Raw genomic sequence first — 26,397 nt, 5'->3', positions numbered from 1 at the left:
GAGAAAAAATGAATTTTTTCCATTTTTTTTTTCGTAATATTCATGTGAAATGCATTTAGAAAAAAATAATTCTTAGCAAAATGTACCACCCAAAGAAAGCCTAATTGGTGGCGGAAAAAACAAGATGTAGATCAATTCATTGGGCTTGATTCACAAAAGAGTGCTAACTGTTAGCATGGCCGTTTACGCGCGAATTTCCGCATTGCGCGCGAATGCGAATTTTCACACGAAAACTATATAAATTTTGCGCAAAAATTCGCTTTGCGCGCGAAAACATTATTGTTTCGCACGAAAATTCGTGATCGCGCGCAATGTGAAAATTCACGTGAAAACGGCCGTGCTAACAGTTAGCACTCTTTTGTGAATCAAGCCCATTGTGATAAGTAGTGATAAAGTTATTGGCAAATGAATGAGAGGTGAAAATTGCTCTGATGCATAAGGTGAAAAATACCCGGGGGCTGAAATGGTTAAAGTGTACCTGTGATTTGGGGGGGGGGGGAGAGTTAAGTTTAACTCACCAGGGGCTTCTTCAACCTCTGTAGTTTTTGTGGTCTCTTGGTGTACTTCAAGCCCCTTCCATTGTCTCGCTGTCACCTCAATTACAGTCCGCTACGCCTCGATCACGGTCCTGTGGTAGTGTTAGTAAGGACTTGTAACAGCCCATGCGCAGTCCTGCTCCTGGTGGCAGGAGCCGCGATTGAGTATCATGCGCCTGGGACTGCGCATGCACTCTAATGCGTGACCGGGTCGTGGACTTAGCAGCAGAGGGGACTTTGGGGACACCAAGGAACTTCAAAGACTAAAGGGTGGGGAAGCTGAGGTAGAAAAAACTCGGAAATTGTGAAAGCAGAGAGTCATGAGACAGCCGGTTTTTCTGTTTAGAAGCACCGTGAAAGCCCTGCTGAATCAAGCGGCAACGGATTGAATAACACACTGGTGACGTCACACTTAGCAATGTTTCCTGTGTTCGTTTAGCTGCGATGTTCCCCATACCGCCTTAGCAGTTTTTCGAGTGATATTAAGCTTTGCCTGGCTAACTTTTCAATCTTCAAACCTCCGCCTCGCTTCACGCTGCATCTGCCTTACGCCGGCAAGCCAAGACGGCGAATGCTTCTCCGAAATGAATATGCAAATTGTAGTCTCGTCTTCTTACACATCCCCATCCCCCGTGGCTGCTATTCACGCCTAAGGCTGCACTTTATAAAAATAGAAGCGAGCGGAAGAAGGAGGAAGACGCAAATTCTTCTCCCCCCCCCCCCCCTTCTAGTGCCAACTGTAAGAAGCTATCGAATTCATTTAAAGGTGGCCACTAACGGTCCAATTTCTAGCGAAAAAATCGTTCGAGAGATCCGATAATTCAGGGCTGTGGAGTCGGAGTCGGGGCAATTTTGGGTGCCTGGAGTCGGAGTCGGGAAAAAATGCACCGTCTCCGACTCCTAATTAATTTAAACTGTAATTAAAATAGAAAATATGATAAAATGTTCTATTTCTCAGTTAATAGTCATCATAAATAATTTATATATACAGTAATAGCTGTGCTTAGTCCACAAAAATGAAATAAACCAATCAAAATTAGTAACTTGTGCTGCTTCAATAAAACAGTCCCCGTATTTTTAAAGTCAGATATACACATCTGATTGTGACTGTATATATGATGTGTACACAGGAATCTCTTATATATACGAAATAACATCTATGCTGTAAGTATAAAGCCTGATGTGTAGCCGTGTCACTAATAGAGATGATCAATGAGATGGAAATAATTATGCGTTGATTCTGATTTATGCAAATGTACGCACTCTCTTTGCTCATGAAATCAAATAATTTGATATGTTGTTAAAATTTGGTTTGGTGACTACGAATTAAATGGTACCTGAGAAGGATGAAAAGAAAAGTTTTATACATACCTGGGGCTTCTTCCAGCTCCCTTCAGGCTAATCAGTCCCTCACTGTCCACCTCCACCGCCTGGATCTTCTGCTATGAGTCCTGGTAATTCAGCCAGTCAGCGCAGTCCGGCCGCATGCCGCTTCCACAGCCAGGAGCGTTCTGCGCAGATGTAGTATGCTCCTGGCGGCGGAGTGTGTGCATGCGCACTACGCCAGACTGGCTCAAGTACCTGGACTCATAGCAGAAGATCCAGGTGGCGGAGGAGGACAGCGAGGGACTGATTAGCCTGAAGGTGGCTGGAGGAAGCCCCAGGTGTGTATACAACTTTAATTTCATCTGTCTCAGGTTTACTTTGTTACACAGTAGTACTATACTCTACATACAGTGGTGTGAAAAACTATTTGCCCCCTTCCTGATTTCTTATTCTTTTGCATGTTTGTCACACTTAAATGTTTCTGCTCATCAAAAACCGTTAACTATTAGTCAAAGATAACATAATTGAACACAAAATGCAGTTTTAAATGGTTTTTTTATTATTTAGTGAGTAAAAAACCTCAAAACCTACATGGCCCTGTGTGAAAAAGTGATTGCCCCCTGAACCTAATAACTGGTTGGGCCACCCTTAGCAGCAATAACTGCAATCAAGCATTTGCGATAACTTGCAACGAGTCTTTTACAGCGCTCTGGAGGAATTTTGGCCCACTCATCTTTGCAGAATTGTTATAATTCAGCTTTATTTGAGGGTTTTCTAGCATGAACTGCCTTTTTAAGGTCATGCCACAACATCTCAATAGGATTCAGGTCAGGACTTTGACTAGGCTTCTCCAAAGTCTTCATTTTGTTTTTCTTCAGCCATTCAGAGGTGAATTTGCTGGTGTGTTTTGGGTCATTGTCCTGCTGCAGCACCCAAGATCGCTTCAGCTTGAGTTGACGAACAGATGGCCGGACATTCTCCTTCAGGATTTTTTGGCAGACAGTAGAATTCATGGTTCCATCTATCACAGCATGCCTTCCAGGTCCTGAAGCAGCAAAACAACCCCAGACCATCACACTACCACCACCATATTTTACTGTTGGTATGATGTTCTGCTGAAATGCTGTGTTACTTCTATGCCAGATGTAACGGGACACGCACCTTCCAAAAAGTTCAACTTTTGTCTCGTCGGTCCACAAGGTATTTTCCAAAAAGTCTTGGCAATCATTGAGATGTTTTTTTTAGCAATATTGAGACGAGCCTTAATGTTCTTTTTGCTTAAAAGTGGTTTGCGCCTTGGATATCTGCCATGCAGGCTGTTTTTGCCCAGTCTCTTTCTTATGGTGGAGTCGTGAACACTGACCTTAATTGAGGCAAGTGAGGCCTGCAGTTCTTTAGATGTTGTCCTGGGGTCTTTTGTGGCCTCTCGGATGAGTTTTCTCTGCGCTCTTGGGGTAATTTTGGTCGGCCGGCCACTCCTGGGAAGGTTCATCACTGTTCCATGTGTTTGCCTTTTGTGGATAATGGCTCTCACTGTGGTTTGCTGGAGTCCCAAAGCTTTAGAAATGCCTTTATAACCTTTACCAGACTGGTAGATTTCAATTACAGTACTTTTGTTCTCATTTGTTCCTGAATTTCTTTGGATCTTGGCATGATGTCAAGCTTTTGAGGTGCTTTTGGTCTACTTCTGTGTCAGATAGCTCCTATTTAACCACCCTGGCGTTCTGATTAAATCGCCAGGGTGGCTGCGGGAGGTTTTTTTTTAAATAAAAAAAAAAACTATTTCATGCAGCCAACTGAAAGTTGGCTGCATGAAAGCCCACTAGAGGGCGCTCCGGAGGCGTTCTTCCGATCGCCTCCGGCGCCCAGAATAAACAAGGAAGGCCGCAATGAGCGGCCTTCCTTGTTTTGTTTACATCGTCGCCATAACGACGAGCGGAGTGACGTCATGGACGTCAGCCGACGTCCTGACGTCAGCCGCCTCCGATCCAGCCCTTAGCGCTGGCCGGAACTTTTTGTTCCGGCTACGCTGGGCTCAGGCGGCTGGGGGGACCCTCTTTCGCCGCTGCTCGCGGCGGATCGCCGCAGAGCGGCGGCGATCAGGCAGCACACGCGGCTGGCAAAGTGCCGGCTGCGTGTGCTGCTTTTTATTTGACGAAAATCGGCCCAGCAGGGCCTGAAGGGCAGCCTCTGGCGGTGTTGGACGAGCTGAGCTCGTCCAGACCGCTCAGCAGGTTAAGTGATTTCTTGATTGAAACAGGTGTGGCAGTAATCAGGCCTGGGGGTGACTACAGAAATTGAACTCAGGTGTAATAAACCACCTTTAAGTTATTTTTTAACAAGGGGGGCAATCACTTTTTCACACAGGGCCATGTAGATTTGGAGTTTTTTTTCTCACTAAATAATAAAAACCATCATTTAAAACTGCATTTTGTGTTCAATTATGTTATCTTTGACTAATAGTTAACGGTTTTTGATGAGCAGAAACATTTAAGTGTGACAAACATGCAAAAGAATAAGAAATCAGGAAGGGGGCAAATAGTTTTTCACACCACTGTATGCACTCTCCACAGAGCTGCAGGGAATCCACTGAGAATGTTGTGCACATTGAACACAGAGGTGTTGTCTATCACCCATAAACCTGGTTCAGATTGTGCATGAAGAATGTGTAATAGAGGAAGAATCTCCTTATTCCCCTGCAGAGTACCTGCACATCACTCTTACATGTACCCACAGTTACATTGCCTAGGGCCTGATAGATGTTCTTTGTTCCGGTCTGTACCTTTTTACAAGTACTCTTACCAAGGACTAGTTTTAGTCCATGACTAAAGGGAATAAATATGGCAGTCTCCATATCCGTCTCACTTCAGTTGTCTTTTAAAATTCCTAAGCGTTGGCAGTTAAGAGACGAATTTCACGTTACATACTCTCAATCAACAAGATTGTAATATGCAAATTAGAGGAGTCGGAGTCGAGGAGTCGGTGGAATCCTAAACTGAGGAGTCGGAGTCGGTGGATTTTTGTACCGACTCCACAGCCCTGTCCTTAACACTAAGGCCCGGTTCACACTTGCGGTTTTGCAAAAACCGCACCGGATGTCCGGACCGCACCGGAGCCGGATCGGACCTGAACCGTACGGTTCCTGTCCGGATCCGGTCCGGTTGCATACGGTTTCCGTGCGGTATGAACACGGTTGCGGTCCGGATCCGGATTCTTAAAGAGATAACAACCTGTATAAAAACAAAAAAAAATGTTGGGGTCTGGGAGGTCAGCAGAAGGGGGACCTGTGGAATCAGGCCCTCCGCTGTTTAGCACTCACCTCCACCTCCAACATGCTGCCAACATCTCCAGCTCGTGCTGCTCCACTCCAAAATGGTTGCCCATGTGTCCCCGATACAATATCGCCGCAACAATCCTCATAGGAAGTGGGGTAGAACATCCGGATTTTTTGCCAGTGTGTTGTGCGCTCTCCGGTTCTCATTGGTTTCCATTGGCCGGATGGTGCAGTCCGGCTCCGCCCCAGATACGGCTGCCGGAGGAGCCGGACCAAAAAATAGCGCATGTTGGAACGGACACCGGAGTCCGGATCCGGTCCGGCTCCGGTCCGGACGAAACGGACACATGTGAACCCTGGCATAGACTTACATTGCTATGCCGTGCGTCCGTTTCGTCCGGCCAGCATGCGGTGCGGCTCCGGCACGGCTATTCCGGATAGCCACCGCTAATGTGAACCGGGCCTAAGGACAAGCGGTTCTGGAACTGGTCATTATTTCATAACTGTTGATCTTCTTGTAGAGCCCTTACTTGGGGTTCACGTACATGGCTGCCAATGAACGCAGCGCAAATGCAATACAGTCGCAACCAGGGCTGTGCAGTCGGTACAAAAATCATCCGACTCCTCAGTTTATGAAACCACCGACTCTGACTCCAGGTACCCAAAATGGCCTTGACTCCAACTCCTTAGTATAATACTTACCAGGGCTGTGGATTTCGTACAAAAATCATCCGACTCAGACTCCTCAGTTTATGAAACCTCTGACTCCAGGTACCCAGAATTGTTCCGACTCCTCGACTCCGACTCCACAGCCCTGGTCGCAACGCAAACACAGTATGGTCGCACAACCGCTGAGGAGTGGAGGGCACATTGTACATTAGGGAGGAAATGTTGGGCCAATGAGGTGTCACAAGGCTGATTCCAGATCAATTTCAGCATCGCTAGATCTATGGCTACCTTAACTCAATAGTCGGCTGAAATGGTCGTTATCGTCCGTTTCGACCGACAATTATCTCATGTGTGTATGTAACTTTTGCCTGTAAGGCTAAGTACACACTACAATTCCTGTCGCCTGGCAGAGATCAGGAATTGATCCTTTATACAAATGCGTCTGCAGTCTGGCGACCCTGCTGTTACTATAAAGGGAGGTGGACAGACAACAAGCACGCATGACATGGCAGCTTCCTGTGGGTGGCTGGAGTGTTGAGAACAATGTGATTGGGTGTTGCTAAGGATCCTCTACAAGCTCTAGTTACAGACGCAATTATCGCCTGAGACGGTCTTCATCAGCCAAGTATCATCTACTGTGTATACGTGGCTTAAAGGAGAACTGTAGTGAGAGGTATATGGAGGCTGCCATATTTATTTCCTTTTAAAGAGAACCCGAGGTGTGTTTTTAAAGAATGTTATCTGCATTCAGAGGCTGGATCTGCCTATACAGCCCAGCCTCTGTTGCTATCCCAAACCCCACTAAGGTCCCCCTGCACTCTGCAATCCCTCATAAATCACAGCCATGCTGTGAGGCTGTGTTTACATCTGTAGTATCAGTCTCAGCTGCTCCCCCGCCTCCTGCATAGCTCCGGTCCCTGCCCCTGTCCCTTCACTCCAATCAGCAGGGAGGGAAGGGATGCAGGCGGGGACTGGAGTTCTGCAGGAGGCGGGGAGAGCAGCAGACTGACACTATAGAGATAAACACAGCCAGCTCTGACAAGCTGTTTGTCAGCAGCGTGGCTGTGATTTATGAGGGATTGCAGAGTGCAGGGGGACCTTAGGGGGGTTTGGGATAGCAACAGAGGCTGGGCTGTATAGGCAGATCCAGCCTCTGTATGCAGATAATATTCTTCAAACCCACCTCGGGTTCTCTTTAAGCAATACCAGTTGCCTGGCTATTCAGCTAATCCTCTGCCTCTAATACTTTCAGCCATAGGCCCTGAACAAGCATGCAGCAGATCAGGTGTTTCTGACAAATTTAGACAGATATGACAAGATTAGCTGCATGCTTGTTTCTGGTGTGATTCAGACACTTCTTTAGGCAAATAGACCATCAGGGCTGCCAGGCAACTGGTATTGCTTAAAAGGAAATAAATATGGCAGCCTCCATATCCCTCTCACTACAGTTCTCCTTTAAGGAGGAACTGTAGTGAAAACAACGTAATTAATAAAATTTCCTTTTTTTTTCCATTGTTCATTTATAAATTAGCTTGTCAGTTTTTGCTCATTGTAAAATCTTACCTCTCTCCAATTTACATTCTGAAATTTATCACTGGTGGCGACATTTATCAAGTGATTTCTGCGGAATGTTTTTGTTTTTTACTTAGAGTTCTGAAGCAAGTACAAAATATCACTGGGACGGCGGGGCTACATACCAATATACAGCCTTAAATATAATAGATATAAGACATGTTTCTGATGCTGAAACCAGGAAATTACCATAAAAGTGGGTATCCTGAATAATTCACTGCATTCTACTATGTCACTATAGGGCCAACAACTGAAGTGAGAAGAATATGGAGGCTGCCATATTTATTTCCTTCTAAACAATACCAGTTGCCTGGCAGTCCTGCTGATCTATTTGACTGCAGAAGTGAAAATTAGCATGCAGCTAAGCTTGTCAGATCTGACAATAATGTCAGAAATACCTGATCTACTGCATGCCTATTCAGGGTCTATGGCTAAAAGCACTAGAGGCAGAGGATCAGCAGGACAGGCAGGCAACTGGTATTGCTTTAAAAGGAATTAAATATGGCAGCCTCTATATCCTTCTCGCTTCAGTTGTCCTTTAAGCCCCCCTGAAATACACAGCTCTGTATGAATAAGTTAAGTCAATCACTAACCGTCATGATTGAATTTTCTTCTGCCAGCTGCCGCCCACTTCCGGTTCTGCCGGAACCTCCTGGAGCACACGGTGTCTACTGAGAACCTCAACCACCGATTCCGGAGAGAGATCGGCAACAGCCTGACCTGGCACGACGGCCGGGGGAACAGGACTAGTGGGGGCCGGGCCATCAAACTTCTAAAACAGCCCGGGACAGACATATCACAGGTAACCCTATTCCACCTGAACAGCAGGAACTCAGTGCAGGTCGCTCTGTTGCTGGGGATGGCATTTTAGAACGGCATTGAAACAATCTGCACAAGCACCTTTGAACAAGCTGCACGATCAGCGAGTAAAAAGCTGATATTAGATTAAGTGTAATGTTAGCGCAGGGTTAGCTGTTTGCAGGGGAAAGGCTAGGGTGTTTTTTTTTGTGAAGACTGGGCTTCCACTGCCTCTAAAGCTATGTACATCAGTAGCACATGCAGCAGGGACAGCCATACTATCCCAGAGGAAAAATAACACATACAGTGGGATGCGAAACTTTGTACAACCTTGTTAATCATCATGATTTTCCTGTATAAATCATTGGTTGTTACGATTAAATATATCATATTGGAGACACACAGTGATATTTAAGAAGTGAAATGAAGTTTATTGGATTTACAGAAAGTGCGTAATAATTGTTCAAATAAAATTAGGTGCATAAATTTGGCATTTTATTGATTCCAAAAGAACTAATTATTGGAACTCAAATTGGCTTGGTAAGCTCAGTGGCCCCTGACCTACATACACAGGTAAATCCAATTATGAGAAAGAGTGTTCAAGGGGGTCAATTGTAAGTTTCCCTCTTTTTAATTTTCTATGAAGAGTAGCAACATGGGGGTCTCAAAACAACTCTCAAATGACCTGAAGACAAAGATTGTTTACCATCATGGTTTAGGGGAAAAGATACAAAAAGCTGTCTCAGAGATTTCAGCTGTCTGTTTCCACAGTTAGGAACATATTGAGGAAATGGAAGACCACAGGCTCAGTTCAAGTTAAGGCTCGAAGTGGCAGACCAAGATACATCTGGGATAAACAGAAGCAACGAATGGTGAGAACAGTCACAGTCAACCCACAGACCAGCACCAAAGACCTACATCATCATCTTGCTGCAGATGGAGTCACTGTGCATCCTCCAACCATTCAGTGCATTTTACACAAGGAGATGCTGTATGCGAGAATGATGCAGAGGAAGCCTTTTCTCCGCCCACAGCATAAAGAGCCGCTTGAGGTATGCTAAAGCACATTTGGACAAACCAGCTTCATTTAGAAATAAGGTGCTGTGGACTGATGAAACTAAAATTGAGTTATTTGGGCATAACAAGGGGCAATTTGCATGGAGGAAAAAAAACACAGCATTCCAAGAAATACACCTGCTACCTACAGTAAAATATGGTGGTGGTTCTATCATGCTGTGGGGCTATGTGGTTAGTGCAGGGACTGAGAATCTTGTCAAAGTTGAGGGACGCATTTCACTCAGTCAGCAGATTCTGGAGACCAATGTCCAGGAATCGGTGACAAAGCTGAAGCTGCGCCGGGGCTGGATCTTTCAACAAGACAACGACCCTAAACACTGCTCAAAATCCACTAAGGCATTCATGCAGAGGAACAAGTACAATGTTCTGGAATGGCTATCTCAGTCCCCAGACCTGAATATAATTGAAAGTCTTTGGTGTGCGTTAAAGAGAGCTGTCCATGCTCGGAAGCCATCAAACCTCAATGAACTAGAGATGTTTTGTAAAGAGGAATGGTCCAAAATACCAGAATCCAGACTCTCATTGGAACCTACAGGAAGCGTTTAGAAGCTTTAATTTCTGCAAAAGGAGGATTATGCACCTGCCTAATTTTGTTTAAACAATTATTGCACACTTTCTGTAAATCCAATAAACTTAATTTCACTTCTCAAATATCACTGTGTGTGTCTCCTACAGGATATATTTTGCTGACATTTTTTATTGTAACAACCAACTATTTCTACAGGAAAACCATGACAATTAACAGTTTCCCAAACTTTCGCATCCCACTGTATATAAGTAGATAAATACTTGTTCTAGTATGTATTGTACTATCAACATTTTGATTTCAGTGAATCTTATATAGTAAATAAAGAGAAAACTGTTTCCAGGCATTATCCATCTTTACTGCATCTGGCTGAAGCTAATCCTGATGATTATGTCTTCAGAGGAGCTCACAATCTAATCTCTACCAGTCAGTAACAGGACTATGTACTCTGTAAAGTGCTGCAGTTCAGGTGTGCCCTGGTCTCCTCTCTGAATCTCAGTATATATGGTCAGGTCCATAAAAATTGGGACATCAACACAATTCTAACATTTTTGGCTTTATACACAACCGCAATGGATTTGAAATGAAACCAACACATTGGCCTCAATTCACTAAGATTATCTCCTGTCTTTAATAACTCTTCTAGAGTTGTTACCATGGTGATAAGGCATGTAGTACTCAGGAAACATTTTACCTCAGGCAAACCTAAAGTTAACTATGGCCTCAATTCACTAAGATCATGCTGGAGATAATAAGGCAAGAGAGTTCCTTAAGTTACCTCCTCTGTAGTTAATTTACCTCCTCTGTAGTTAATTTACCTCCTCTGTAGTTATTTTCACATGCAGTTAATTAACAGCCTGTCTTTAACTCTGGAGTTATTTTAAGGATTGAAGAGTTAACTTAAAGACAGAAGAGTTAACTTTAGGTTTGCCTGAGGTAAAATGTTTCCTGAGTACTACATGCCTTATCACCATGGTAACAACTCTAGAAGAGTTATTAAAGACAGGAGATAATCTTAGTGAATTGAGGCCATTGTGCTTTTTTTTGTAAAATGACTTTTATTGATTTTTAATATAATACAAAACAGTAGAGGAACAGGTAAACAGGGAGACAACTTCCCATCAACATTGTATTGCAAAAGAGTGATACCTTATACAAGAGACAGTATAGTTAGTATAGGAATTCTTGAAAACTTTGGTTGCCATTCTAATGTCTGTTGACTTATAATTGACAGCATTAATTGTAATAAGAGAGAAGGAAAATGGAGAGGATTCACTAGGTATAATGGCACACTATTATATAACATTGGGACTTAGGGAGAGACTATCTCTAGTATTATCTCTTTAAGTGAGTAGTTGTCTCGTCGTATCATCTAGACAGGAGTGTGTAGGGAGAAGGAAGGGAGAATAGGGAGGGAACGGAGAGGTAGGGAGGATAGGGATAGGGGAGAAAGAGAGAAGGAGAGGTCAGATGCCAAGATCATCGCCGATTTGAGTGTGTATGTGAGTTTCTATTGTTGAGGTTTGGTCAGAGGTGTGCATGGGGTGCTTACTGGATAGAGTATAGGTGTGAGTGGGACTTAAAGCATGTCTCTAGCCTTGGTTGATTCTCGAAAGTCAACCCATACTGCCCATTTCGTGGTAAAGGCTTCGGCTGATCCCTGTGTGTCCGTGTGAAGATCTTCCATCCTCATGATGTGGTTAATCTCCTTGAAAAACTCTGTCATGGAGGGGATGGTAGTAGATTTCCAGTGTCTGGAGATTAACAACCTGGCAACAACCATTAATTGAGGAGTTATTGATTTTTTTATTACAGAGGTTCTTCCCGGTAGGAGAGTTAGGAGGGCAGTGGAAATTGACAATGGAAGATCTCCACAGTAGAGATGTTTATGTACCAGGAAGACTTTGGACCAGAAAAGTTGGACAAGAGGACAATCCCACCAAATGTGGAGGAAGGTTCCAAGAGCTTGTGTACATCTCCAGCATGTGGGGGGCGTTTCAAGGTTATATTTAGCTACCTGGACTGGAGTACGGTACCATCTGGAGAAGACTCTGAAGTTCCTCTCCTGGTGAGTCGCAGAAATTGAGGTTTTATGGATAAGGGAAAAAATCTTCTCCCATTGTTCTGCTGGGAGAGGAGACCCTAAGTCTCTGTCCCACGTATCGGTAAGATTGAGTAGGTCCTTTTCACTGGAGGCGTTAATAAGAAGAGAGTACAAAAGCGAAACTTTATGTGGGAGGGAAGAAGCGGAAGCGCACAAATTCTCAAAATCCGAGAGTGGTCTGCGGATTAGAGATTTGGAAGTGATCATTTTATGGAACCATACCAGTTGGCTCCAGGACAGCCAGTCCAAGTTGGGACGCTTGTCAGGGTTACCAATATTGTTTGGAGAAATTAGTCTGCCGTCACTTGTGATGTGTCTTATCTGTGGCCAGAAATCTCGGGACCAGCCAAGGATAGATTGAGCCTCTACTCCTATGGCAAAGTCTGGGTTGTCGAAAAGCGAGGTAAGTGGGCTGTATGGAGAGGAGGGGCATAATCTTTTACTAAGGGAATGCCACATCTTAAGGACAGTCTGGGCCCAGAATGCTAGGTCTACAGAGTTTGGTTTATGGGCTGTTGATGTCCAGAGTAATGCCCTGGGATCAAGTGTGGATAGGGAGGTCTCCAAGCTGACCCATTGCTTATCCGTTCTATCCTGGAACCAGTTGAGAATATGTGTAAGTAGAATGGCCTGGTAGTACGCCTTAATATCTGGGAGGCCCATGCCACCTCCTGCTTTAGGTCTGGTGAGGAGCCTAAATTTAGTTCTGTGGGGTCTATTATGCCAAATGAATTTTAGTATGAGTGCTTGTAGTTTGTTTAGAAATAGCATTGGCAATCTGATCGGAATTGCCTGCATTACATACAACAATTTTGGGAGAGTGTCCATTTTAATGGCATTAATGCGGCCTGTCCAGGACAGATGCAGAGGGCTCCAGTTGTCTAAGTCCTTAGTAATTTGTGCTATTAAGGGTGGGTAATTTAGATCAAACAGTTCAGATGGGTCAGCTGAGACATGTATTCCCAAGTATCTAATTTTATGGGGTTGCCATTTGAAGGAGAAGGAATGTTGGAGATTGGACACTACTGAGGGTGGTAGTGTGATGTTTAACATTTCGGTTTTGGTGATGTTAATTTTGAAGTTACTGACATTTCCAAAAAGGTCAAACTCCTTGAGTAAATTTGGGAGGGCAATTATGGGATTCGAAATATAAACTAGCAGATCGTCTGCGAATAGAGAGATTTTGAAGTGTTTGTCATCTTTCTTTATTCCCTGGATGTCCTGATTCTGTCTTAAGGCAACTGCCAGATGTTCCATACAAAGAACATAGAGTAACGGAGAGAGGGGGCAGCCCTGTCTTGTTCCGTTTGTTATAGGGAAGGCGTCCGACAGGGTCCCGTTTATCTTAATTCTGGCTGAGGGGTTTTTATATAGGGCCATCACCTTGGTCCTAAAGCAAGGTCCCAGACCTATCTGCTCCAAACAGGACTCGAGGAACAGCCAGTGGACCCTGTCGAACGCCTTCTCCGCGTCTACTGACATGATGCATAAAGGTGACTTAGAATTTCTAGCATAGTGTATTAGGGAGACAGTTTTTAGAGTATTGTCTCTAGCCTCTCTCCCGGTCACAAAGCCGGTCTGGTCAGTGTGTATAATGGAGGTCAGGATAGGTTTAAGTCTCTCAGACAGAATCTTGGCATAAAGTTTAAGGTCTATATTAATTAAGGAGATTGGACGATAATTTGCGCAACTATTGGGGTCTTTATTTGGCTTGGGTATTACTGTTATGTGTGCCATAGCGGTCTGAGGTGTGAAGGTCCTATCTTCATTGATAGAGTTAAAGGTTTGCAAAAGTAGGGAAGTCAGGGCGGAGCAATATTGTTTATAGAAAGATCCAGTAAGCCCGTCGGGCCCAGGGCTTTTGCCGTTCTTGAGTGCTCTAATGCAAGATATTAGTTCAAGGTCTGATATGTCTAATTCTAATTCTTTAGTCAGGTTTTCAGAGATAATTGGTAATTTAGTTGCATTAATGTATGCTCGTATTTTGTCCTTCAGTTTAGCCTGGTTCATGTCATGGTATTTACCCTTAATATTATATAGGGCTGTGTAGAAACTATGGAATTCATGGGCTATCTCTGAATTTTTGAATTTGGATTGACCCTTAGAGTTTTTAATGGAGGGAATATTGGAGGTGGCTACTCGGGGATGGAGGTAGTGTGCTAATAGGGTGCCACATTTACTGCCTTGGAAAAAGAGTTTACTATGAAATCTTTCTCTGGCTACTAGGGTTTTTTGATCAAGTAAAGCTAGTAAGATCTGTCTAGTGTTTGAGAGTTCTAGATCTAGGGAAGAAGAGTAGGCAGATTTGAGAGAGAGTTCTAGGTTGTGGATTTTTGCAAGGAGGTCTGTTATTTGTGTGGCTCTTTCTTTTTTTAATCTTGCTCCATGGGAAATGAATACGCCACGTAAGACGCATTTAAGAGCTTCCCATTTAATGGTAGCTGGGGATTCGTCATTAACATGGTTTAACTTAAATTGTTCAATCGTGTCTTTAATAGCTGCGGCGCATAGAGGGTCCTTCAAGAGATTTTCATTGAGTCTCCATTGGAAATGGCGTCGTGAGTAATCACTCGTGCAAAATGAGCAAAATATGGGTGTATGATCAGACCAGAGCCTGTCTCCAATGGAGGTCTTAATGTTTAGATCAAGTAGGGATTGGGACACAAAGATGTAATCAATACGACTATAGGTTTTGTGAACTGAGGAAAAGAAGGTATAATCACGTGTATCTGGATTTAAAGTTCTCCAGGCGTCGACTAGATGTAGTGATGTTAGTTTAGATTTTAGTTTCAAAAGCGTTGATTTGGGTAGGGATGATCTCTGGGAGGATGAGTCTAGTCTTGAGTCAAAACATAGATTAAAATCCCCCCCCAGTATCAGTTCTCCTTCAGCAAAGCTAGCTAGTCTGGAGAGATAATTTAGCAGAGTCCCCCCTTGGTTGAGGTTGGGTAGGTACAGGTTTGCTAGGGTATATTTGCGTTTGTCTAATAGGATAGTTAGGAATACAAATCTCCCATTTGGGTCTATTAGCTCCCTCTGAACTGTGAGGTTGAGGTGTTTATGGAAGCCAATGGACACGCCTTTTGATTTGGATAAGGGGTTGGTACTATGGTACCATCTGTTAAAGTACCTGGTTCTAATAGTTGGGATTTCATTTGTTTTGAAGTGGGTTTCCTGAATGAATGCTATAGAGACCTTTTGTTTGTGGAAGTGATGTAAAATTTGGGAGCGCTTTCCAGGCGAGTTAAAGCCCTTAACATTGAATGAGGTAATTTCACAACTGTTCATGTGTGGGTGAATAAGAAGAAACGTACCATTTCTCCCGTGCACTGACCATAGAAGATGAATGGTCCCGGCGATCTCAAGGCGGCAGCCTCCGAGGAGGAAAGGGAAGGAGGAGGGTAGGGATAAAAGAAAGCTATAGGTAAGAAAGAGAAAAAGAAAACAAAACATAAAAGGCTAGCATCGGATGTGCTAGCCATTGAAACATCTAGGTCATTGGTCACACCTGAGGCGCTGGAAGCACCCGTGGTGTGGTAGTTTTGGTGGAGTGTGGAAGCCAACACCAGTCACAGGAGTCCGACTGGTCCCAGGCCCCCACTGAAATGACCTTTAATTCTGTAACCATATACCAGCGTGGGCTAGTTAAACAGTTCGTACATGTTACTCATACCCTTAACTTGTTCTTATATATCAGTTTAAGGACGTAGAGGTCAGGACGTTAAGTATCGATTAGTTGTCTTGCCCTAGATCATGTGTATGTTCAGGAACCTGCGCTATGAGTGGGGCGCAGCCTCTGGGTGGCCGAAAATAAATAGACCTGTGTATCTTACATTGGCTGGGATATGGGGGATATCCTGGGCTATGTTAAATAGTTATTTACCGGTAGGTCAGATTAAGGGATGTGATCTATGAACTTAGTGATTTGCTATAGTGAGACCTAAAGTACAACGAAAGGGTATGTAATTTGTAATTTATTGATGGTGGGGTCTTGTGAGGTGAATCAGTGAGGGTGCAGTATATTAGTAGGCCATGCATAGGTTATTGATGAAGGGATTGCGTGGGCTGTATCTGTAGGTGGGTACTAAATAGGTTAGATTAGACCTTTACATACAATCCGCCTCTAATTCAAATCTTAAGGAGTAGAAATGTGAGCAAGACATCCACCAACACCCAGAAGCTGCGCCCTGTTTAAATCCTATGTTTGTAGCGCAGAGTATGGAGATGAAAAAACATCCTGCTTTAGTATTAAAAGGAATTGAAGAGGCTCCTGGAGCTTAACTAACCTCAATGAACAACAACGTCATCTGAATAACATAAACAACTTACAAACGTTCAAACTATATATTTATGAAATTCTGGGATTCCCTGCGTTGTGTATCTCCGAGTGGGGGATTAATGCAAAGGATAGCCACATAAAGTTCAGGGGGCCATCAGCAGTGGTGTTTATGTGGTACCCGTTTCCTTTGTATTTGCTTCATATGGAAGAAAAATAGGGGATGAGTGTCCAGCATAGTCAGGAATAATGTTGCAGGGGAACACATAAGGTTGAGTTCTTAGCGTGCTGGACCCTTAATGAGCATACGTATGTCTGTCTTAAGTGCGGAAGCCGGGTAGGGCGGCATTAGTAGTTATAGAGGAAGTCGATGGTTGCTTTAGTTCGTAGGGAGACATGTGGCTCTGGGGGGATCATTAGTCTCGAGGACTCAGAAAGCAGTAAAAAACAGTAAAAAACAGTAAAAATAGGGTATGAGTTATTGGGTAGCAGAAAGAAGGTGCAAAAAATAAAATCAGGAACAAATATCTCGCTGGGGTTGTACGGTATTATCATCCGAGGTAGTACTCACATGTATGAGGTCACCCTCGGGAAGGGAGAGTCAACAAGGCCCAGATCCGAGGTCGTAAAGTGAAGAAAAAGAGCTACTTAACTGGGTGCCTCGCCGATAGCTCTAGCTGGTCTCCCACGATTTTGGACTCTTCTCCAACGTTCCCGTTGCGGAGGGGCCGATGTAGCTGTTTGGAGAGGCCATTCCGGGATGGTGACTCTCGGTAGATCAAAGAAGTCTCTCACTTTCTGAAGGTCTTGAGGTGAGGAGAAGGCCGTTGATCTGCCATCTTTGGACATGTAGATCGCGAACGGGTAGCCCCAGTGGTAGGTAATATCATTTTCTCGCAGCACCGTGAGTAGAGGACGGACTGCTTTTCTCATTTGTAGAGTTAGTCCGGATAGATCAGGGTAGAGACGGATTTTAACTCCATCAAAGTCCACTTCGCCTTTTTGACGTGCAGCCGCCATTATTCTTTCTTTTTCACGGAAGAAGTGGACTCTACATATGATGTCCCTTGGCTTAAGGGGATCGGTATTTGGTGGGCCAGCGGTCCTGTGGGCTCTGTCGAGTTCTATCTTGTTATCCGCCGGTGCATCCAAAAAGAGGTTAAAGATAGCTTCCGTGGTGGCCATGATGTCTGGAGCACGTGTGGCCTCAGGGACTCCGCGGATTCTGATATTGTTTCTCCTGTGGCGATTTTCTATGTCATCAATTTTAAGGTAGATGGTCGAGATATGGTCTGTGTGTGAGTTGATAGTGCTCTGTTGGGCCTCTAGGGTCTTGTCGACCTCCTCTTGCCTCTTTTCGATCGCCTCCACGCGTTGAACTACGTGGCTGAACTCCTGACGGAATTCCGCCATGTCTTTTCTGTGCGACTCCATTATGCGGGTAACGCAGTTCTCCAGGTCTTGCTTAGTGGGCAGCGATCGAATATATTCATGTAGATCAACCTCCATGTACGAGTCAGCACCCTCTGAAGCTGCGGGAGATGTTGGGTTGCGTAAGGGTAGGTTCTGAGGCGACTTAGGTGAGCTCGCGGGAGATTGCCATTTTGCTTTGCTGTTGGAGGCCCCGGCCAGCGGGGAGTCCCGGCTCTGCCCGCCGCGAGGTGAGATCTTTTGGAGATCTTCAGGTTGCCTTTGAAGTGTTGCTGGGGAATTGGCAGGGGATAGTCCCCCAGGCGAGTCAGCGCTGTGGGATGAAGTCGTAGGCGGGGAGTTGCGGCCTTGTCCCCCGCGTGGTGAGGACGCCATGTTATCTCCCTCTTGTTGCTGCAGCCTCCTCTCTAGTGGGCGAAGAAAACGGAGGATCTGAGCTGAGCTTGAGCGAGGCTTTTTAGCGGATTCCTTCTTTCTTCTGCTGCCGCCCATGTGGGGCAGTAAACCAGCTGGTTACGGTTGTTTGGTGGGGTTTTGGGAGCCTGGGCAGCGGGAGCTCAAGTGAGACACGTCTTTATCCAGCCATTAGCAAGCCACGCCCCCCGGCCATTGTGCTTTAACTGCAGACTGTCAGCTTTAATTTGATGGTGTTTACATCCAGATCAGGTGACTGGTGTAGGAATTACAACAGTTTGCATATGTGCTTCCCTCTTATTAAAGGACCAAAAGTAATGGGACAGAATAATAATCATAAATCAAACTTTCACTTTTGAATACTTGGTTGCGCGCTCTGTCGCGGGATGCTTCGAAAGTCTTTGGGAGCCCGAGTGCTCCGTAGTGCGCATGCAACCTATACACAGCCTCCCACTGCAGGCGATGTGAACAGGGGTGGCAGCGCTGGAACGCGGGGACCATGAGAGGAACGGGAAGGCTCTATAGGACCCAGAGCCTTCCTTCTCCTTAAATGAGTCATCAGGCAAAGAATAGGAAAGCCGATTTATTTACCTGGGGATTTCTCCAGCCCCTTGCAGCTGTCTGTTCCATGCTGACAGCTCCGTACACAGCCGCCGGCCTGGGGACTATGGTAGGGATTAGAGTGTGAGCTCCTCTGAGGACAGTCAGTGACATGACTATGTACTCTGTAATGTGCTGCAGAAGATGTCAGTGCTATATAAATATATAATGATAATATGGTAGGACAAAGACTATGACTATGGTAGGGGTTAGATTGTGAGCTCCTCTGAGGACAGTCAGTGATATGACTATGTACTCTGTATCATGCTGCAGCACATGTCAGTGCTATATAAATACATAATAATATAGTAGGACATTAGGCTAGGACTATGGTAGGATTAGACTGTGATCTCCTCTGAGGACAGTCGGTGACATGACTATGTACTCTGTAACATGGTGCAGAAGATGTCAGTGCTGTAAAAATACCTAATAATAATAATACGGCAGGACATTAGACTATGAGTATGGCAGGATTAGATTGTGAGCTCCTCTGAGGACAGTCAGTGACATGACTTTATGCTCTGTAATGTGCTGCAGGAGAGGTCAGTGCTATATAAATACATAATAATAATATGGTAGGACATTAGACTATGACTATGGTAGGGTTAGATTGTGAGCTCCTCTGAGGACAATCAGTGATATGACTATGTAATGTGGAAAGAAGAAGGCGGATTCCGGAACTCCAATGCAGAAGTAGTTTATTTAAGCACGGTACAAAACTTGCAACAGGTTACAAACATGCCTGTGTCGTGACATGACTATGTACTATGTAAAGTGCTGCAGAAGATGTCAGTGCTATATAAATACATAATAATAATAAATAATAATATGGTAGGGACATTATACTATGGCTGGTAGTGTTCGAGTGTGAACTCCGCTGAGGAGTACAGGGTCAATTTAAGATGCAACTAAATGACCTAAACTGATATTTAGAGAGTTTTTGTTTATCTTGACTACTGGTAGATGTCTTGTTTTAAAGTTGAGTCGAAGTCCTTTAAGCAGGCTGCTAGGTTGCCCTGGATGAGCCCTCTGCAGTCTCACAGCTTGGCAGTCTCCGTCTGGGCGCAGTGGAGGGATTTCACCATTAGGGGGCATGTAGGGCCCATCGTCAGGGAATTCATGTGTGACCGGAGTGGACGTGGAGATAATTGGGTATTCCAATCATGGCGGTGACGCTGCGCCGTGCGGCCCAAGACTTATAGCCAGGAGACGCGGTGCATGAAATGAGTTACAGGGGTGCAATGCGGCTCAGCGAGAGGTGCGGCAATTTATGGGGAGATTATGAAGGGCGAGGGCTTCCCGCGCACCGGGTTACGAAATCACTGTAACATTACCACGTACGGTGATTGAACAGAACACAGATTTTAAATGAACATCGATTAGACCATTATTTTTAAATTCATTATACAAAATCATTTTTTGTTACAAAACAAAACAACAAAAACAAATGTAAGTTTTGCAGAAGGAATGGAGAAGTTACCTGCAGCACCAGTTCTTAGATACCCCTCTCCTCTTCTCCCCCTAATTGACTGCACAAAGCAGGAGCTCTTGTCACTCACTTTCAATGCCTGCACTATTCCAGCGATCAGGAGCAAGATTGTCACTCCTTTTGGCCATTTTTTGATAGAAACACTGTGGAATAGCAGTGTGTTTATAGGCAAGCAACAAAGAAAGTAAACTGCAGTCATAGTTGATACTTAATTGTTGCAAGATGAACAACTGAAAGATCGAACATTTTTTTTATAAAAGAGGAATCTGACCTTCAACAACAACTGAAGTGAGAAAAATATGGAGGCTGTCATATTTATTTCCTGTTAAACAATACCAGTTACCTGGCAGCCCTGCTGGTCTATTTTGCTGCAGTAGTGTCTGAATCGCACCAGAAACAAACTTGCAGCTAATCTTGTCAGACCTGATCTGCTACATGCTTGTTCGGGGTCTATGGCTAAAAGTATTAGAGGTAGAGGATCAGCAGAGCTGCCAGGCAACTGGTATTGCTTAAAAGGAAATAAATATGGCAACTTCCATATACCTCTCACTTCAGTTGGCCTTTAAAGGGAACCCGAGGAGGCGCATGCGCTGCGCGCACTGGAGAAGATGCCTCCTGTATAAGCTCCGTGCCTGAGCGTCCGGAAAGGGCTTCTAACTGCAAACTGTGAGCTTAATTATCACCCCCACAAGCTTACCCTTCATGGGAGATGACCAGGAAGGGAAAGAAAGCAGCGAACCGCGCCTATTCCCCCTCAGCCATCCATTTCGGAGCTCCTCTCGGGGAATCGAGGCCGGCGCACAGGCAAAATAGCGCCAACTTCCTCCTCCAGCCAGGCCACACCCTGCAAATCCCCACAGCCACGAAGTTCTGATCAGAGCCCTGAAGCAGACCGCAGCTCCTACGAGGAACTCCTCCCTAGCATCAGTGGGATGCTCAAAGCAGAACTAGCAAACAGGGCTGTGCAGTCGGAGTCGAGGAGTTGGAGCAATTTTAGGAACTTGGAGTCGGTGGTTTCAGAAACTGAGAAGTCTGGTGATTTTTGTACCGACTCCACAGCCCTGCTAGCGACAGCGGTGGCGGTTATTTCCACACCGATACAGGAGATTAGAGGTGGGGTCAATGCCCTTGAGCACAGGCTAATTTTGGTGAGCGCCCGGCTGTCATCGGCTCTCCTCCTCATCCTCCTCCTTTGCTGTGAGCAAAGTCGTACCAGCCCTTTACTCCCCCGCCGCGCCCCAACTGGCTACTTTTTCTTGCCCCCGGCTGGACAAAAAATTCTGGGGAGAACCCAGCACATATCTGTATATAGGGGAATAGCCTGGGGTGTGTTTGGGCTGCCACCTAGCACACCCTAATTCTTTCCCCTTTTTGTATTAAATGTAGCTATTATACCTTCTACTCCTAATTAGATATTGATGTGAGCCTTAGCTGTTGTACACCTCTCTTGGCTTGTGTGCCTGGTGGCGGCTTGACCATGCTTCAGTACTTTTGTGTGATCTTTATAATGCATCTGAATCATCAGCTAGGAGAAAAGGGGATGTGGGGGGTATTTTTGCATTTCCCATACTATAAAACGTGTTGGCCCATAAGTGCTTTATTACCTGAGTTCTGAGGGAATGTGCGGGAAGATGGACCAGTAGTGTGAGATCAAGCTTGACCTTAGCGTAGAGAGCAGTTTCTGACCTCTGTCCATCTCCTCACGCCCCCTCTACAAGCTGTATATGTTTGCCAATTGAGTCTTACAAATTTCTATACACAACAATGCCCTAACCACTCAGAGCTCTCTTGCTGCCCACATAACCAGAGGTATGACCCGAGAGAGTTGGATTATTGCTATCGCCTCTCATCCTCAACTGCAACAGTTTGTTTTACCAACCTACCGAGTTATGGTTTCTGCTGTTTTTATTTTGTTTTTGGGATTATTATTTTCTCGTTCTTCAATGACATGGTTATGATGAGCAAATTTTTTCTTTTTATTCCGAATGGCATCTTCTAGCGATAAGGTTGTGGTTAAAGTGCTGTGATATCCTGTCTCTTCAGAAAGAGATCAACTCTTTCATAAGGGAAGGCAATGTCTATTGGCAACTGACTTTACTCAGACCAAAGGAATCATGTATGATTTTCATTTCACTTCTCACATGTACACCACTTCGTATTGGTCTTTCACGTAGAATTTCTATAAAATTGATTGATGTTAGTGGCAGTAATATGACAAAATGTGGAAAACTTCGCAAGCCACTGTATCTCTCTCTCTCTCTCTCTCTCTCTCATTCATATATATATGTTACGGCCAGAACCCGAAGTGTGGCCACTTCTAGTTCTGGCCGGCCACTTCGGGTTCTGGCCGGCCAATTTGCGAAGTGGCCGCAGCACAGCGGCCAATGTTAGAAATGCAAAGCTACACTTATTTTACGGCCGTCTCGCTGCGGCCAAATGTATTAAAAGTTGCTTAAATTTAATTAAATATAGCCGGCGGCGATGTGATAGATGAAGCCGCCGGCTTTCGCACTGCCTCCCCCCCCCCCCCGATTCTCCCCTCCCCCGCCTCTCTCCTTGTCCCCGCCTTCCATACAATACGGAGCCGCCGGGAGAGTCGTTCGTCGCGGCAGGGGAAGCAGAGCGGGGAGGCTGCAGACATTGCTTCTGCCAGCACCCGCTCTGCAGGAACGGCAGGATTCCCCTGCCGCGACGAACGACTCTCGGGGACACGCGTGTCCCCGCCCGGCTGCTCCGTATGTCGTATAGGAGGCAGGGAGAGGAGAGAGGCGGGGGGGAGGAGGAGAGGAGGAGGAGGCAGTGCGAAAGCCGGCGGCTTCATCTATCACATTGCCGCCGGCTATATTTAATTAAATTAAGCAACTTTTAATACATTTGGCCGCAGCGAGACGGCTGTAAAATAAATGTAAACTTTCCATTTCTAACATTGGCCGCTGCGCTGCGGCCACTTTGCACATTGGCCGGCCAGAGCTAGAAGTGGCCACACTTCGGGTTCTGGCCGTAACATATATATATATACACACACACACACACACACACACACACACACACACACACACACACACACACACACACACACACACACACGTGTGTGTGTGTATCTATTTATCTATCATGTTGCAGTATACGACAAGTTTTTATTACATAGTAAGTTATCTGCACTCCAGTGTGGGATTCTCAGTTTCTCAGCATGTGACAGGCAGAGCTCCCTCCCCCCTCAGCCTCACAAACTGCATCACTGTCTGTGAGGAGTAAAAGCACACAGAGCCTGCAGGGTGCGTGCATAACTTGTATTCATTACAACAGAGGCAGCCCATTATTAGATATCATACAGAGACATTGCAACTAGAAAAGGCTGCAGTAATTTAGACCACATTAGAACAAGTATAGAAACTTATAGGATAGAAGAAATAAGGCTGAAAATGTTGTTGCAGAGTAGGCATCTTTACAATCCAAATCTTTCTTGCTCACTGAGATATTCCGCAACCCAGACTTTCCAGAAGGCCTCCATACCCCTAACTTCTCTTGGTGGATCGGAAAAGAGCTTGTCACGTTCCAACAATTCCCAAGACGTGGGATGATCCCCGCGTGGTATCAGTTTATGGAAGACACTCGCCCACGCTTTTCTGGTTCAGAGCTAGGCAAATTTACTACTTTCTCCTTCATTTGGCTAAACCTAACACAAGTATTTGCCCGACCCATTTTTAAAGTATCTGCAAGCATGACCCGATGCAAAAGGGGGTACTATCCCTTCCTTATGCTTTACTAAACAGCCCGCCCCCTTCTTTGTACATCCGTATCAGAAGGCCTGCATCCAGAACCACTGGTGTCTAGCAAGCCTATAGCTTAAAATTTTACACAGCCACATCAACCCCACATGCAGACAGCCTGTTGGTATGGCTCTGTAAAATTTTAAGCTTTAGGCTTGCTAGACACCAGCGGTTCTGGATGCTAGCCTGGCTTCAGGGGCATAAAGAGATAATTTGCATATTCAGTACCGGTGCATTGTGGGGAACCACAAATGTTTACTTTAAGCTGAGTTACCACAAATTCCTTCTGTTTTAAGAAGGCAAACCATACTTAGCATTACTTTTTAGTAGGAGGGTTTTCAGTCTCTTTATGTCCCCTATACCTTCCTTCTAGTTAGGGTCACCCTGAGCTGCTTGGTTACTGTGTTACAATACTGTAATTGTCACAGCAACATAGACCCATATACAGTAGCTGCTAACTGGAAATCTCTTCCCTCTCTTACTCTCTAGTCATCGATAAAATCAATCACATTTTAACTTGTGAACGTCTCAATGCCATTATCACTGATAGGGCGGATCACTTCCACAAGGTATGAGACCCTTGGATCACTAAAGGCCTCTCAAGAAGCTCGGAAGCCCTCCTGGACTTATAGCTTATAATGCTTCCTTTATACCTTACCTACTTAAAGTGAACCTCCAGACTAAAAATCTACTCAGCACCACTAAAAAGGCTTGGTATTTTTTTTAACAGTTTCACAGCATCAGAACTTTGTTTTTCTTACCCAAGCCTCATTTTTAGCTGAACAGAAGCTAAGCTCCGCCCCATCAAAGAAATCTGCCCTGGGCATTTTTCCCCTGGTGCTGTGCAAAGCATGATGGGATTTCTGATGTTGTTCTCGTTGCCTATTGCGCGCAGCTGGGAGGGGTGATCAGGACAAGGGACATTGGGAACTGTGTCTCATGCTCCCTGTCACCTCTTTTCAACCAAAAAGATGGCTGCCCGCATGAAATCACAAACATTTGCCTGTTCTTTATAAACCTCTTGATTTTATTACCTATCTATTTTAATTAACATAACTAATGTAACTTAATGACAGTATGTTTGTTTAGGCTGGAGTTCCCATTTAAGGAATGTTGAGCAACACAGAATGAGCAATCCTACTCCTAGAAACTGGAGTCCCCACCTCAATTGTAATAGCACAATTTCGGGTAAAGAGGAGCCACAGTGTGAATAAAATTGGATTAAAAACAAGATAAATGTGAAAAAAAATTAGGTGACTTACCTCAATGATGAGATCTTTGTGTAGATTAAGAAATATTTATTTAGCACAGGCAACGAGTTTCGTGAGTCTAAGCTTGCTTCCTCAGGCCAATAACAGTGCCAAGTGCAAATAGCTGATCAATTGTAATAGCCTCCATTACCCATGTTGCTTGCTGCCATGTTGTATTACTCTATTTACTAATGTTTATCTTTGCCTCTACGCTGCTCCTGATGCCAAATGATATTATTGCCATTTGATATGTCATTGAGTTTTTATTCTTACTGTTCTGTATATGTTGCCGATAGTGAGATCCCATGTTGAGATCCCATGTTGGGATCCCACGTGTCTATGTTGTATTTTCTATGGAAACAGGCCTTGTGCCTAATAAAAGAATTTTGAAACTAAAGGGAACCAGAGGTGAGAGGGATGCTGCCATATTTATTTCCTTTTAAACAATACCAGTTGCCTGGCAGTCCTCCGATCCTCAGCCACTAATATTTTTAGCCATAGACTCTGAACAAGCATGCAGCAGATCAGGTGCTCTGACTCAGCTGACTCAGGTTTTATTGGATTAGCCGTATGCTTATTCCAGGGTTTTGACTCAGACACGACGTATGCCAGAAGATCAGCAGGGCTGCCAGGCAACTGGTATTGCTTAAAAAGAAATCTATATGGCAGCCTCCATATCCCTCTCCCTTCAGCTGTCCTTTAAAGCCAGTTTCAAAGCACAGATCTAAAATAAAATACTATCTTAAGGTGCTCACTAATGGTACAATATTTTCCTCAGTTGCGGTCATTCGATTAGATTTTAACGATTGAATTGTACAAAAAACCATGCCACATGTGGAGGAAATCGATGTGAAACAATCAAAGGATGTCATCTGAGGAAAATAATAATTGGTAATGGGCACGTTAAAAGATCAGAGTGCTTTTTTTCTGTGAACTTTGGTTTCTAGGCCTGATCACCTGACCAGAAGCTGCTTGACTAAGGTAGTGGGTTTCTGTCTCTGTGGCTAAATCTTGCTTGGATTGCCTCATCCCCGCTATCACAGGCCCCCTAGTGGCCGGACCGCTCAGTGCCTTCCAATATATTCCAACCCACAGACTGTCCAACCTCTTGGACGCAATTGATGAGCTGGAACCGTTGATATTTTGGCAGCAGACAGGCTAGAAGGGACTTGCGAACTACAGTAACACAAATTACACACTATTTCAGGGTACAAAGCTGCCACCACCTCTGTAGAAGGATAGAGGACCTACTCTAACTGATGCTAAGACCTGCGGATAAAAACAG

The 26,397-nt window shown here is 44.7% G+C and overlaps 1 protein-coding gene across 2 annotated transcripts in view; it reads left to right on the top strand.

The window, feature by feature from the left end:
• The window catches only part of LOC137541584 (sterile alpha motif domain-containing protein 10-like), a 597,983-nt gene that overhangs the window by 14,833 nt on the left and 556,753 nt on the right, over positions 1–26,397 (top strand). For both annotated transcript variants that reach the window (XM_068262966.1, XM_068262967.1), the window contains exon 2: positions 7,998–8,179. In XM_068262966.1, coding sequence (XP_068119067.1) covers positions 7,998–8,179 — 182 coding nt within the window. The remainder of the gene's footprint in view (positions 1–7,997; positions 8,180–26,397) is intronic.

The sequence above is a fragment of the Hyperolius riggenbachi genome, chromosome 12, assembly GCF_040937935.1.
Source record: "Hyperolius riggenbachi isolate aHypRig1 chromosome 12, aHypRig1.pri, whole genome shotgun sequence".
Classification (NCBI taxonomy): domain Eukaryota; kingdom Metazoa; phylum Chordata; class Amphibia; order Anura; family Hyperoliidae; genus Hyperolius; species Hyperolius riggenbachi.
This window is presented reverse-complemented; position numbering and strand designations above follow the sequence as displayed.